The sequence below is a fragment of the Nematocida ausubeli genome, assembly GCF_000738915.1.
Source record: "Nematocida ausubeli strain ERTm6 chromosome Unknown supercont2.5, whole genome shotgun sequence".
In the NCBI taxonomy this organism is placed as follows: Eukaryota; Fungi; Microsporidia; genus Nematocida; species Nematocida ausubeli.
Genome location: NW_026515638.1, coordinates 346,875 through 358,437, shown reverse-complemented (window position 1 = coordinate 358,437; position 11,563 = coordinate 346,875). Strand labels below are relative to the sequence as shown.

The window sequence follows — 11,563 nt, the reverse complement described above, 5'->3', positions numbered from 1 at the left end:
AAAACACATCAGTGTTTTACAAATTCTCTATATAATATGGACTTTCGTCCTTGGATAATATGCTTAAAAAGAATATTATAAAGCTTTTCCTATCCACTCTTCTACTTGTGTTCTTACTGAATGTATTTACATCGCCTGTAAAGGCTGCTGAAGCCACTGGAGGCGGTGGCGGCGGTGGAGGAACACACGGCACATTCAAGGATGTATTTACTTACACATTCTTCCACACAGCGCCCAGTGATAGTTTCTTTATAAAGTCGAGTAAAGTCACTCTAAATATTATTACTTATCCTATATCGGTTATACGTAACTTCGTCTGGTATGGGTATGGAACTATATCAGGAAACGGATGGTATTACTGAGACAAGCGCACATTTGGTGTATTTTATCCTAGGACAAGTTTTTCTATGGTAAAAGACATCTAAAGAATGCTTGAATAAAGAATAGTACTGTACAATTTTCTTTTTATATCTGTTTGCTACTATTTCTTGTAAAATGTAAAAAAGAAATTGAAATGAAAGTAATATTCCGAGGAGGGCTTGAGGACAACGTAAACTCTGAGACGCTGCTTGTAGACATCAATGAGCTAAAAGAAACAGCAAGAGAGGCCGGAAGAACTGCAGTTATCGCCAAAGACCTAATATTATATATAGAAAAAACCCATTTAAAAAGCGATTACAAGCACTTTTCACTAAACGGTGAGCTAGAAGGCGGCATTTTATGCATAATAAACGAAGTTGACTGGGACATTCTTAAGGAAGAGAACACAGTGCTAAATGACAATGACACTATTCACTTTATAACAACACTGCATGGTGGTTAGAAGTAGATATGTGCTTCTAGCAGAGGCTTGTAAAAGCTTCTTCCAAAAGCTGCTAATATATGACCTGAACATTTTGTGTAGCATCTATGGTGTTAGGTCTAATATACAGGGATTGTTTAAAGCTAGAGAGCATATGTGAAGAATTTGTTGAAGTCCCTTACATTTCTATATAGCCTGAGTGTATGACATGTAGCTCAAATATTATATTTAAACGAGAGCTATTTTGCTAGCAGCTGGAAGAGAGGCGATTCAAATAGCATTGTATGCTGGTTCACTGGAAATAAAGTAATAAATGTTTCTCCTCTCTCTATAAATTTATCTAAAAGATTTCTAGTGTGATAATCTATAGATAATCTGTAGCATTCTGTTACATGTCATTATATTGAAATCTAACGCAACGTATAGAAATACCTTTAAATTGGAAATTCGAAAAAGGCGCTTAGAACCTCTCGCATGCAGTACCACTAGAGATAAAAGCCAGCCGATAGCACTGGCCCAGGATAAAATAATACAATTCGAGTCATAATAATACAGAAAACATAATGCATTTTATTCTGTGCTTCTTTCATATATGCTTAGATTATGGCCAGGATTCAGAAATAATGACCCTACAAAGCATAGAATCTGCTTTAGAATATTCTTAAATCTATCATTTCGACGAAACTCGACCCTCATCCGGATCTTATCTAGCATAATGAGAGCCAAAATTGCAAGAAGAAGTATAATGAACACCTTGTTCATATAAAATGTGAGAAACATACCAAGAACTAGGTAGGTGGCAATAGAAGATATTTTTGGCACTATCTTTGCAAGCAGAGAATACAATGTGTTTGTTGGGGTCTTTTTCTTTTTCTTTATAAAGTACACCTTCCCGTTAATCGTCATTAGAGAACTTTTCTTCACAAAGACTTCTTTGCTTGTCCCTATTATTTTGACAGAAACCATTTCATTTATGTGTGGCTTTTCCATATGTCCTATAGCAGAGAATGTTGCTGAATCTGCCAGATTGTTAACATTAGTATTTTCTGCATTCATGCTATTATTTTCTTCTGCTTTGCTACTTAACAAAGACTCTACGCTATCGCCATCACTTATGCACAGTGGCTTGGTTTCCTCTGTTTTCATTGGTCCAGCATCTTCATCTATATGGTTCACTTCTAGAACTTTTGTTTCAACTGATGCGCCTGAACATTCTGTTTGTGCATCGCTTGACATCTGCTTTATATCGCCTTCTGTCTCAGTTGACTCGTGATGCTTAGTGCCCGTGTCACTTTCATAGACATCCACTACCTCGTCTTCATCGCTTTTGCTGTCTAGCTCTGCACCCTCGCATATTTCTTTGGCAGTCTTCTCCTGCTCACTAAAATTTTCATTGAGTTTAGCCTCCTCTGCCTCCTTTTTTTCATTTATTATATTAACAGTGCTTCTATCTTCTATTATTGTGTAGACACTTTCTAGATTCTCACATAAATCCTGCAACTGCTGCGGGCTCTCAGAATGAAGTGCGCTTGGAGGCTCTGAAGCTTCACAGCCTTCTGAATCTGCAGCCGCACGTCTTCTAAGTATTGCCTTTATGTCAACCTGTCCTATTTTCTCCAACAGCTTTGTGTACTCCTCTGCATCTTTAAGAAGATTTTCTTTATGAAACAATTCTACATCTTCTATATTGTACATCAGTTTTATCTTCCCCTTTATGTCTTCAAGTGTGCTACAGTCTGCCACATCCAACTCGCATACCTCTGAATCCAGCTCTACACGGATTCTTTTTTCTTCCATAATTTTTACAATTTCTACAGACTTTATAAAAGTGGCAGCCATACAAATTTTTTAGAAACCACCCAATCACAGCTGATATAAATACAGGTTCGCATCCACATGGACACAATAAATAGCATGCATCATATATTGGCCAGTATATGTTAAAATAAACTTCTTTACCTGCTTTATTGTTAAGTCCAAGCCATTCATAATAAAAATTAATGTCTGTGTTGTTTTTTATATGAAAGTTTGAGTGCTTTAGATAGAGAGATTATAAAGCCTATTGTGGACGTGCGTATGCTGCCTGGAGCGTGGTATTTCAAATAGCACTGCGGTTTAATAGTAGCTTTTTCTCCTGGATGTATACGTTCAGTATAAATACCTAACTCTGCCACTTTATTAATTTTCTTGCATTTCTACTTTAGTTCTTTCTGTCTGTCAATATTATTTTGTCTGTATAAATTCATTCGCGTGGTCTCAATAATCGCTGGGTCAATTAAAAAGCTCACAGTGAGGCCATGTATTATCTCATTCATGCACATATTGGTCTTTCGCTGTGATTTTTCGTACTCTAGATACTTTAGCATCCTAACAATAAGCACTGGATTCATGTACTCGCTATCTATTTTCTTTATAAACTCGTACAATTCGTGCGGCAAAAAGACCTTGTTCTCGTTTGCATCTACTATATTTACATCATCCAGCTGCTCAATAAAGCACATTACTCCTTTATCAATGGTCAGGTTTTTTATTGGATAGCACCTAATGTTCTTTACTTTGACATATAGAAGCTTCATAGACTTGCAGTTTATGCATAGCGGGCTTTCAGACGATTTTATGAGATTGATTATTTCCACACAGACCATGCATGTCTTAGGACATGTTAGACGCGTACAGGCATTTTTGATTTTTATGCTTGGAATAAGCTTGTTTATCTCGTCGATCCACGCATTCATAACTATATCATACTTGAGTATTAGGATCGTATCGTCCTCTATTTCTTTCACAATCTCCTCTGCCCACCTATATGTTATTTCTTTTTTAAGTATTTCACTTGCCTTCATTTCCTGCTTAATTTTTCTACGGCAGTAAATATTTTCTAAGTATTTTATAATTATAAACACAACCCTTCCAGAAAAAGGACAGAAAGAATAAAATTAGAAGAGTTTTATCCAAAGTAAAAATAGATCTAAAATGAATAATGCGAGAACAGAACACGTGGTTTTCTTGCTGAAAAATCCTGCTGTGGAAAAATCAGAAAAACTCATCAAAAACTGTTAAATGTAGTATAATATTTGTTTATTGGTGTTGTGCCAGCAAAATCAGAAATATGCACAGCACATGTTTCCTAACTAGAGTGGAGGGCGTTCAGCACCTTTGTCAAAAGAATGACTATAAACGCATCAGAAACAGTAAGAGCAAGGATTGCAATGGTTGCATTGAGCGATAGTGGAAGTAGATTGAACAGCTTTCTAAACATAACACACATAGAGTTGTTAGACACCGGGATGCTACTAACTGAAATGAAAAGAATCGACAGAAGGACTAGATGGAAAAAGTAGAACGCTATGAAAAGCTTATTAGCATTCTTATTCTCTCGGAAAGGAGCTCCAGGCGTGTACACCAGGCCAGAATAGAGCGCCTGCAGATTCGACATAAGAAAGATTCCTGTTGCCAGCTGGGACTCTTCTGAAAGTTTGTTTGGCTTGGACGGCATCACATTAACATGCCCCAGATGCTCCAGATACTTAAAAAGCATAAGAAGATGGATTAGATGGGTAAAGCAGTGGACAACTATTCCAGCTATAGGGTTTTGGGCAAGGAGCCTTTTCTGCGGCTTTTTCTTAGACAGCTTCTTAGACGCTTTGAAGTGCGACATTAAAATAGAAAGTGGAATATTGATCAAAATGTCTGTGTATATGTTCTGCATGTCTGACATAAAGAGTTTCTTGAAGAGAAGAATTATCAAGGCGTTGAACTGGGATATCGTTATAATAAGTATCTGTTCAATCTTGCTAAGCGTGGTTATTATTGCACACTTCCCCTCTTTGATAATATCTAGTATGCAGGAAATCTCTTTAGTATATGATAGATATGAGGAAACACAGTACTCCACAGACCCTTCTGAGTTTGAGATTGATATGCCCACATCTGCAATTTGGATGGCGTTGCAGTCGTTTGCCCCATCTCCAACAAAGCAGACCAAATCTGTCTCTTTGTACATTCCCACTACTTTGCTTTTTTGCAGCGGATTCATCCGGGAGAACACTTTGCACCGCCTTTGGATCAGCTGTTTATACTCAGGGTGCTCCATAAAAAGGTCAAACAAAGTCCCTTCAATGGCAATCACATAGTCAATATACGATACATAGTCCTGTCCCTTTTTCACCTTCATCAGCATCTTGTCAAACACCACGTCGTCATTGAAGCACGCCCACACCACAGACTCTATTGTTTTTTTTGTTGAGCCAAGCTTTGGATAAATAACAGGCACGTGCGGCTCAATAATTTCGCAATTCATTGCCACAGACACAGCAGTTAGCAACGCATCGCCTGTGCACATGATGCTGGATAGCCCTGCTCTCTTAAGTGTGTCTATTGTCTTTGCGCTGTCTTTTTTAAGCTTGTTCTCAAATACAATGGTGCACAGTATCTTTAGATTGCTCTCCACTTCCTGGCGGTCTTTTGTTCTCTCTTTCATGGGCTTACCTGCAAGTGATATAACTCTGTATCCCTCCCGCGTGTACTCGCTCACCACATCTCTGTCTTCGTCGCTGCCCGCTTGGTTTTCTGATATAGACAGAATTGCTTCTGCAGATCCCTTAGCAAAGGCATATAGGCTTCCATCGTTGGCTTCTGATACAGTTGACATTCTTCGGATTGTGGAGTCAAAGTCAAAGGTTTCGTTTATTTTTCCCAGGACCTTTCCGTTTACTGCAACTGTTTTCTCTATCTTTTGGTTGCGTGTTGTATAGTCTACACACCCTTTAGCAAACTGCAGAAGCTTTACGTCCAGTGGGTCTCCAATCAGTCGATCGCCTATTTTCTCAACTGAGTGGCACATGCTAAGCCCACGCAGAACAATCGGGTCCTTGATATCCTCTATAGAAAACACCTCTGTGCCATCAACATTTATGCACTTTATGTCCAGCCCTTCTTCAGTTAGAGTCCCGGTTTTATCAAAGCACACCTTTGTGATGGTTCCAGAGACATTGCTGATAGAGATGTCTTTGCAGACAATCTTTTTCTGCTGAAGGCGCTGCGCGCACATAGACATGCCCACCCAGATAGCAGTAGGAAGCGAGGGCGATACCAGCGCATACACCAGGTCAAATATATAGCAAATTAAAATCTTTGTTGGAAGATGCGCCTGTAGGTAAATGAAAACCGAAAAAACGCACGGAATTAGCATGCAGGCAATGATGCCTATAAACTTAATTGTGTCATAGTATATTGGAGGCACGCCCATCTTATCTTCGATTAGGTTTCTAAAGGCCTTTCCCCTGGCAGAGTCATAAGATATCCGTACTGCTCTAACCAGGCAGTAGTTATTTGACTCGAGATATTTCTCTATCTCAGGAGTTGGGTCTTTATGCTCATACTTCTCGGGATCCTGCATTATCGCCTGGAAAACAACAGACCCTGCTAGCACTTCGGTGTTTTCCTTTTTGAGCACTGGAACAGACTCGCCTGTAACAAACCCCTCGTTTACAGCAACTGATCCGCTTATCACCACGCAGTCGCACGGAACTTCAGTAAATGGCAGCAGAACAAGTATGTCTCCTAATACTATCTCTGCCTCCTTTATCACCTTTATTGCGCCGTTCCAAAGAATGAACGAGTGCTTCTGCACCTTGGAGATTTTTTCAGATTGGGCGTTTTTCTGCACCTCCGTTGACACCTCATTTGTTAGATTGTACGCCATGAGCAGAAAAATAAGGAATGCATATATATAGTAGTCTATGTAGATCCACAAAAGGATACCAAAAATTGTATACACATTAATTTTGTCAAAAAGCGCGTCAAAAAAGATGTAGAAGTTGCTCTTGCTCTTTGTCACAAGCATGTTTTTCCCAAATAGAATTTCTCTTTCCTTCCTTGTGAGGGTGTCCATGTATTTTGCTCCTTTGGGGGTGTAGTACTCGCAGTACTTCCAGTTAAATATTAATCGAGTGCTGTTGATAAATACATACCGGTATTTCCCGTTCTTTATGTAATCCCGAACCAGATATGTGATTTCATCCTCTTCCACCTCCTCCTCCAAAACCTCAAAGGCCTTTCCGTTAAATATTAAAATATCGGCATCTTCAACTGATACCTGTTTTGTTTCTATTAGCAGTTTAACGGCAGCAGAGGAACACAGAACATGGAAAAGCCCCAGCGTCATCAGTGAGACGCCATAGTAAATTTCCTTAGGGAATCTGCGCTTTCTTCCCTGTATACCACTTTTATTCTGGCCTCTAATAAATGCTGGCATGGTGGGGGTAAAAATTTAATAGTTTAAATATGGGGGTAGATTCTTATTGGAGCTTTCTTTATGAATTTTATTGGTAATGTGGACGCTCTAGTCGTCATGATTCGGCTGCCTAATTATAATACTTTGCACTTGGTGCTCTTCTAAAAAATTGCCTTCCCTGCGCAACACACATGTCAATACTTAAATTTACACTTGTTTCTTCTAAATGCCTCTGAACCCATCTTGGCAATTGTGTTTTTTTCTCGGACACATTGAACCGTCTATCAGCCAAAACAGCTAGCCCATAGTCTGTGCTTGTTCGGAGCACCCTTCCAATGCACTGTGCTGTTTGGCGCATCGCGTCAAAGGAAAGAAATTCTGACTCTCTAATTCCAAACTCCTCTGCAAGAAACTCCAAGCGCTTTTTGAGTCTTGGGCTTTCAGTGTACTGAAAGGGCACGCCAAAAATAAGAACTGCCCGCCCATAGCATCCAGAGAAGTCCACACCCTCAGAGACCTTTCCTCTTGCCACGCTGAGCATAAGCCCCCCTCTTCCGGTTTCGCATGCTCTTTTATATCCCTCCAGCGCTCTTTCTGTCTCTGCATGGTCAAACGACTCCACAAAGATAAGCTTGCATTCCATTATTTTCTTTATTATTCCACTTTCGGTCCAGGCTGCCACAGCCTCTTCCATGTATCTATATGAAGGGAAAAAGCAAACCATTCCATCAGGAACAGACATGGCCATCTCAAGAAGAAGATTTCCATAGTTACGCACAACTGCTGGCTCTGCGCGCAAAGAAAATGTGCTTGAGATTGCATTGGAGCCGTCCATGGCCAGCGTCATTTGGTCACTTCCTTTTGTGACAATCAGTGCATGCAGTCCTCTTTTTGACGAAACATCAATTTCAACAGACTTAACAGGAGTAAAGTCCAGCAGCCTTGGGTATATCGATATTGGGCTGAGTGTTCCGCTTGTGATAATTACATTATTGTATCCAGAAAAAACACGCTTCATGGCAATTGATGAGTCTAGGCACGAAAGGTGCAGCACAGGCTCGTAAATTGAGTACGAGTTGAAGGGCTCAAAAATAACAGAAAATCCTTTCTTAAACTGCCCGCTCAGTGAGCAGAAGTCGCACACTCGCGATAGCTCGGAGTAGTCATCTGTAAACCCATGCATTTCCAGCTCCCCCATTATTTCGCGCAGCCTTCGCGAGAGATGGATCAGCGACGAAAAGTCAATAAAGACAGTGGTCTCAAGTGTTTTTACAAAGACCTCTGTCGTTTCAGTGGTGAGGTTTACATTCTTCAGCTTGGTTTTAAAGAACTCAATGATTCGCTTCGTAGCCGAGATAAACCCGCTAATGCTTCGAAGTGTCCCTGGAACAAGCGAGGTAAATTTTCTGCTGGATTTGTGTCCCTCAAGAAGCGATGCATAGTCGCTTTTAATTCCCTTTCCTCTATTGTACATTGACCGCTCTCTTTCATTTCGGTTCAGGCTTATATTTCTGCTGACCATGTAGTCTGAAATCGTGCACAGGCTTTTCCATGCCTTGTCTAAGCATGTTCTATTAATATGCACTGTCAACACCTCAACACAAACACTATCTATATTGTGTGCCTCGTCAAAGACAACTACGCAGTTGCTCCCAAATCCACTGCTCACAAGCTCGCTAATACGCGGGTCAATCATATAATTGTACGTGTACACCACGCAATCCGCCAAAAATATGGACGATCTTGCTGTGTAGTAAGCGCACCGGTTTGTCTGGGTTCCAATTTCTTTTAGACCGTCTAGAGTGTGGATGCCGCTTGGAATATTCTCTGTCATCTTCAGATACTCTTTATAGAATGTGCAATCTTCCTTTTCTTGTCGGCATCTCTTATTGACAAGGGAAGGGTCTGCGTTGATGTCTGGATTCAGGCAGAGTGTTCTTCGTGCTGCCAGTCCCAGTCCTGTGTAATCTAAATCTGGAATGTACGTTTTAATGTAATCATATAGCTCTTTTAACTCCTCCAGCACCTTCTCTATCTCTGCAGTTGTTCGGGTGCAGTATATTATTTTAAAAACACCTTCTCTTCTTTTGAATCCTTTCTCTCGGATCTTTTCGTGGCCTTCTTCTTTCGTCATAAGATGTATTTGGTAGCTCATTAGAAAGCTTAAGAGAACAATTGTTTTTCCTGTGCCTGTTGGCATTTCTATTAAGCAGTGTCCTTTGTCCTGGACCACTTCGTATAGCTCCTTAATGTACTGCATTTGCTCTTGGTATATGTTGTTCTTCGGAAAGAAGACTTCAATATTACCCATTTTAATAATCATAAATAAAAAATACAATGGGTATTTCTTCTTATATAAAAGAAGCTACTTGCACGAAACTTCTAGGCAGAGGCTTCAAGCTGCTGTGCTTTCACACAAAATATCTTTTGCTGCTGAAATAGAAATAGTGCGGGTTTCACTGTAGTACATAGTTTTTATCATTTATGCAAACATTGCAGAATAATTTCGATATTTATTAAAGATCAGGCATTGCCTCGTACATGTTCTCGATATTCTCTGTGGCGCCAGAGAAGTTTCCTCCCTCTTTCTTGTACTGCCCCATTCGGCTCTGGTTTATATCTAAGTTAATAAGGTCATCGCTTGCATCTGGAAGCGCGGCGCTGTGCACAGGCACTTTTGTTGAAAATCTGATGCGACCTATCTGCAAGTCACGCAGAATCATAAAGCCAGAGGTTCTTTTGTCTGGGACTCCCCCGCTGGTTAGCCTTCCCCACTTGACAGCCAGCGATATAAGCAGCTCCTCTTCTGTCTGTGGCTCGGATATTCCATATAGAATGGCCAGCTCTCGCCCTCCAACACGGTTAAATATAAAAGAAACAATTGTGTCCAAGTCCACCTCAGAGGTGCTTGCTCTAAGGGCCGCGCTCACAGGATTACACTTGTTGTAGATAATTCCTGGAGAATCTATCAGCCGAATTGCTCCGTTCAGTACGATGTGCTGCAGAATCTTGGTTACTCCTGGCGTGTTCTTTACCTCGCAGGACTTTTCTCTCTTCAGCGAGTTTATAAGACTGCTCTTTCCCACGTTTGGGCAGCCAACAATACCTACAGTAACAGAGCCGCCTGATCGACAGTAGTTGTTCAGTAGGTTCATTAGGTCTTTTACCCCAAATGCCTCTGCCTTCAGCTCTGTCTTTTCGGTCTGCCCCAGCCTTGTGCGCTGTGACTGTGTGGAGGCCTTGAATGGAACAGTTGGTGCATAGTTTCTTAGGTACTCGAGCCACGTGCCCCAGTTCTCTCTGTCTACTAGGTCAATCTTATTTAGGATGTAGACGAGCTTCTTTTCTTGCGAGTGAATAATTCTCTCTACCTCTGGTGCTCTGCTTCCTATTGGGTCTCTTGCGTCAAGCACTTGCAAAATGACATCAGACTCTGCAACTACTTTATATATTTCTTTGATGTACCTTCGTGAAATATCATCCTGTATATCTGTCTTTGAAGTATTCTTTTGGGCCTCTGTGTAGAGCTTTAGCCGAGCCTCTGCGTTCTCTCTTATCTGTCTAAGGGTCATTTTCTCCTCTTCTGTTTTTACTGCATTGAATGCTCCTGTTGTCTCTCTCTTTTCTTGCTTCCTCTCTCGCCTTCGTTGTACTTTATCCGCCTTTGATGCCTTTTTTCGTAAGTTTTCTCTGGTCTTTGTACTTACTCTCTTGCTTAACCGTTTCTTGTCTTTCATAAAAAAATTTCATGTGGCTCTTTTCTGTCTTTAAGAATAAAATAAAAATTATCCGTTCGTGCATAAATAGCATACTTTCCCTGCTATTACACTACATATACTATTTCCTACACTTCCCTCTTTATAAAATGCCTTCCATGTAATTTTATCCATAGTTTCTGCATTGGGGCTATTTTTATTCTCTGCTTAAATTCTTCTCGTACTATTAGCAAAAGTATTATTGGAATCTACTAGAGTCCATACTATTCGCAAAGATTCCTCTACTTATTATATATGGAAATTGTTGGCTGGCCATTCTTAAATTATATAATATTCTTGCTTAGATGGCGCTGTTTATCTGGTAATCCTTCAGAAGTTATACATTTTAGAGTATTATTATTTGAGAGAAAATTCTAGCTGTAATAGAATGTATATTATTTTAGCAAGAATTATATTTACCTAAGAACTAGCATGTTATTGAGAAGATAGCAGTAAATCTACAATAGACATTATAATCACACTGAGCTCAGTATTTGCTAGAAAATTTAGGTTTCTATACTATTAGAATTTAGATGTGTTCAGATGCCTGTTTGTCTATATGAATACACACCCAGTGGTATACATTGTAGTTAATATGAAGACCTACAGGAAAGCATGCATACTTCTTTAGACTCTATATATTTATACCTGCAGCACAGTAAAAGAGTTTAAGATAAAAAGCCATTGGAGGCTTGCGGACAAGGAATATTAGTTGAGCACACAAAGGGCGGACACAGTACAGCAAGGCAGCAGGCAGATCGGGAGCGGCTG

The 11,563-nt window shown here is 40.1% G+C and overlaps 7 protein-coding genes across 7 annotated transcripts; 2 read left to right on the top strand and 5 right to left on the bottom strand.

The window, feature by feature from the left end:
• Positions 1-59: 59 nt before the first annotated feature.
• On the top strand, positions 60-362 carry NESG_02177 (uncharacterized protein; the record flags this gene model as incomplete). The annotated part of the gene is made up of 1 exon (XM_053049787.1): positions 60-362. The coding sequence occupies one exon, from the start codon at positions 60-62 to the stop codon at positions 360-362; it is 303 nt and encodes a 100-aa protein (XP_052903958.1).
• Positions 363-475: 113 nt separating this feature from the next.
• On the top strand, positions 476-823 carry NESG_02176 (uncharacterized protein; the record flags this gene model as incomplete). The annotated part of the gene is made up of 1 exon (XM_053049786.1): positions 476-823. One exon carries the CDS (start codon positions 476-478, stop codon positions 821-823), a length of 348 nt encoding a protein of 115 aa, XP_052903957.1.
• A 549-nt stretch (positions 824-1,372) lies between these two features.
• NESG_02175 (uncharacterized protein) lies at positions 1,373-2,641 on the bottom strand (the record flags this gene model as incomplete). The annotated part of the gene is made up of 1 exon (XM_053049785.1): positions 1,373-2,641. The coding sequence occupies one exon, from the start codon at positions 2,639-2,641 to the stop codon at positions 1,373-1,375; it is 1,269 nt and encodes a 422-aa protein (XP_052903956.1).
• A 356-nt stretch (positions 2,642-2,997) lies between these two features.
• NESG_02174 (uncharacterized protein) lies at positions 2,998-3,705 on the bottom strand (the record flags this gene model as incomplete). The annotated part of the gene is made up of 1 exon (XM_053049784.1): positions 2,998-3,705. A coding segment is annotated over one exon (708 nt), but the record flags the coding sequence as incomplete, so codon positions are not given.
• A 224-nt stretch (positions 3,706-3,929) lies between these two features.
• Positions 3,930-7,058, bottom strand: NESG_02173 (uncharacterized protein; the record flags this gene model as incomplete). Its single annotated transcript, XM_053049783.1, has 1 exon — positions 3,930-7,058. The coding sequence occupies one exon, from the start codon at positions 7,056-7,058 to the stop codon at positions 3,930-3,932; it is 3,129 nt and encodes a 1,042-aa protein (XP_052903954.1).
• A 109-nt stretch (positions 7,059-7,167) lies between these two features.
• NESG_02172 (uncharacterized protein) lies at positions 7,168-9,360 on the bottom strand (the record flags this gene model as incomplete). The annotated part of the gene is made up of 1 exon (XM_053049782.1): positions 7,168-9,360. One exon carries the CDS (start codon positions 9,358-9,360, stop codon positions 7,168-7,170), a length of 2,193 nt encoding a protein of 730 aa, XP_052903953.1.
• A 193-nt stretch (positions 9,361-9,553) lies between these two features.
• NESG_02171 (uncharacterized protein) lies at positions 9,554-10,774 on the bottom strand (the record flags this gene model as incomplete). The annotated part of the gene is made up of 1 exon (XM_053049781.1): positions 9,554-10,774. One exon carries the CDS (start codon positions 10,772-10,774, stop codon positions 9,554-9,556), a length of 1,221 nt encoding a protein of 406 aa, XP_052903952.1.
• Positions 10,775-11,563: the final 789 nt, after the last annotated feature.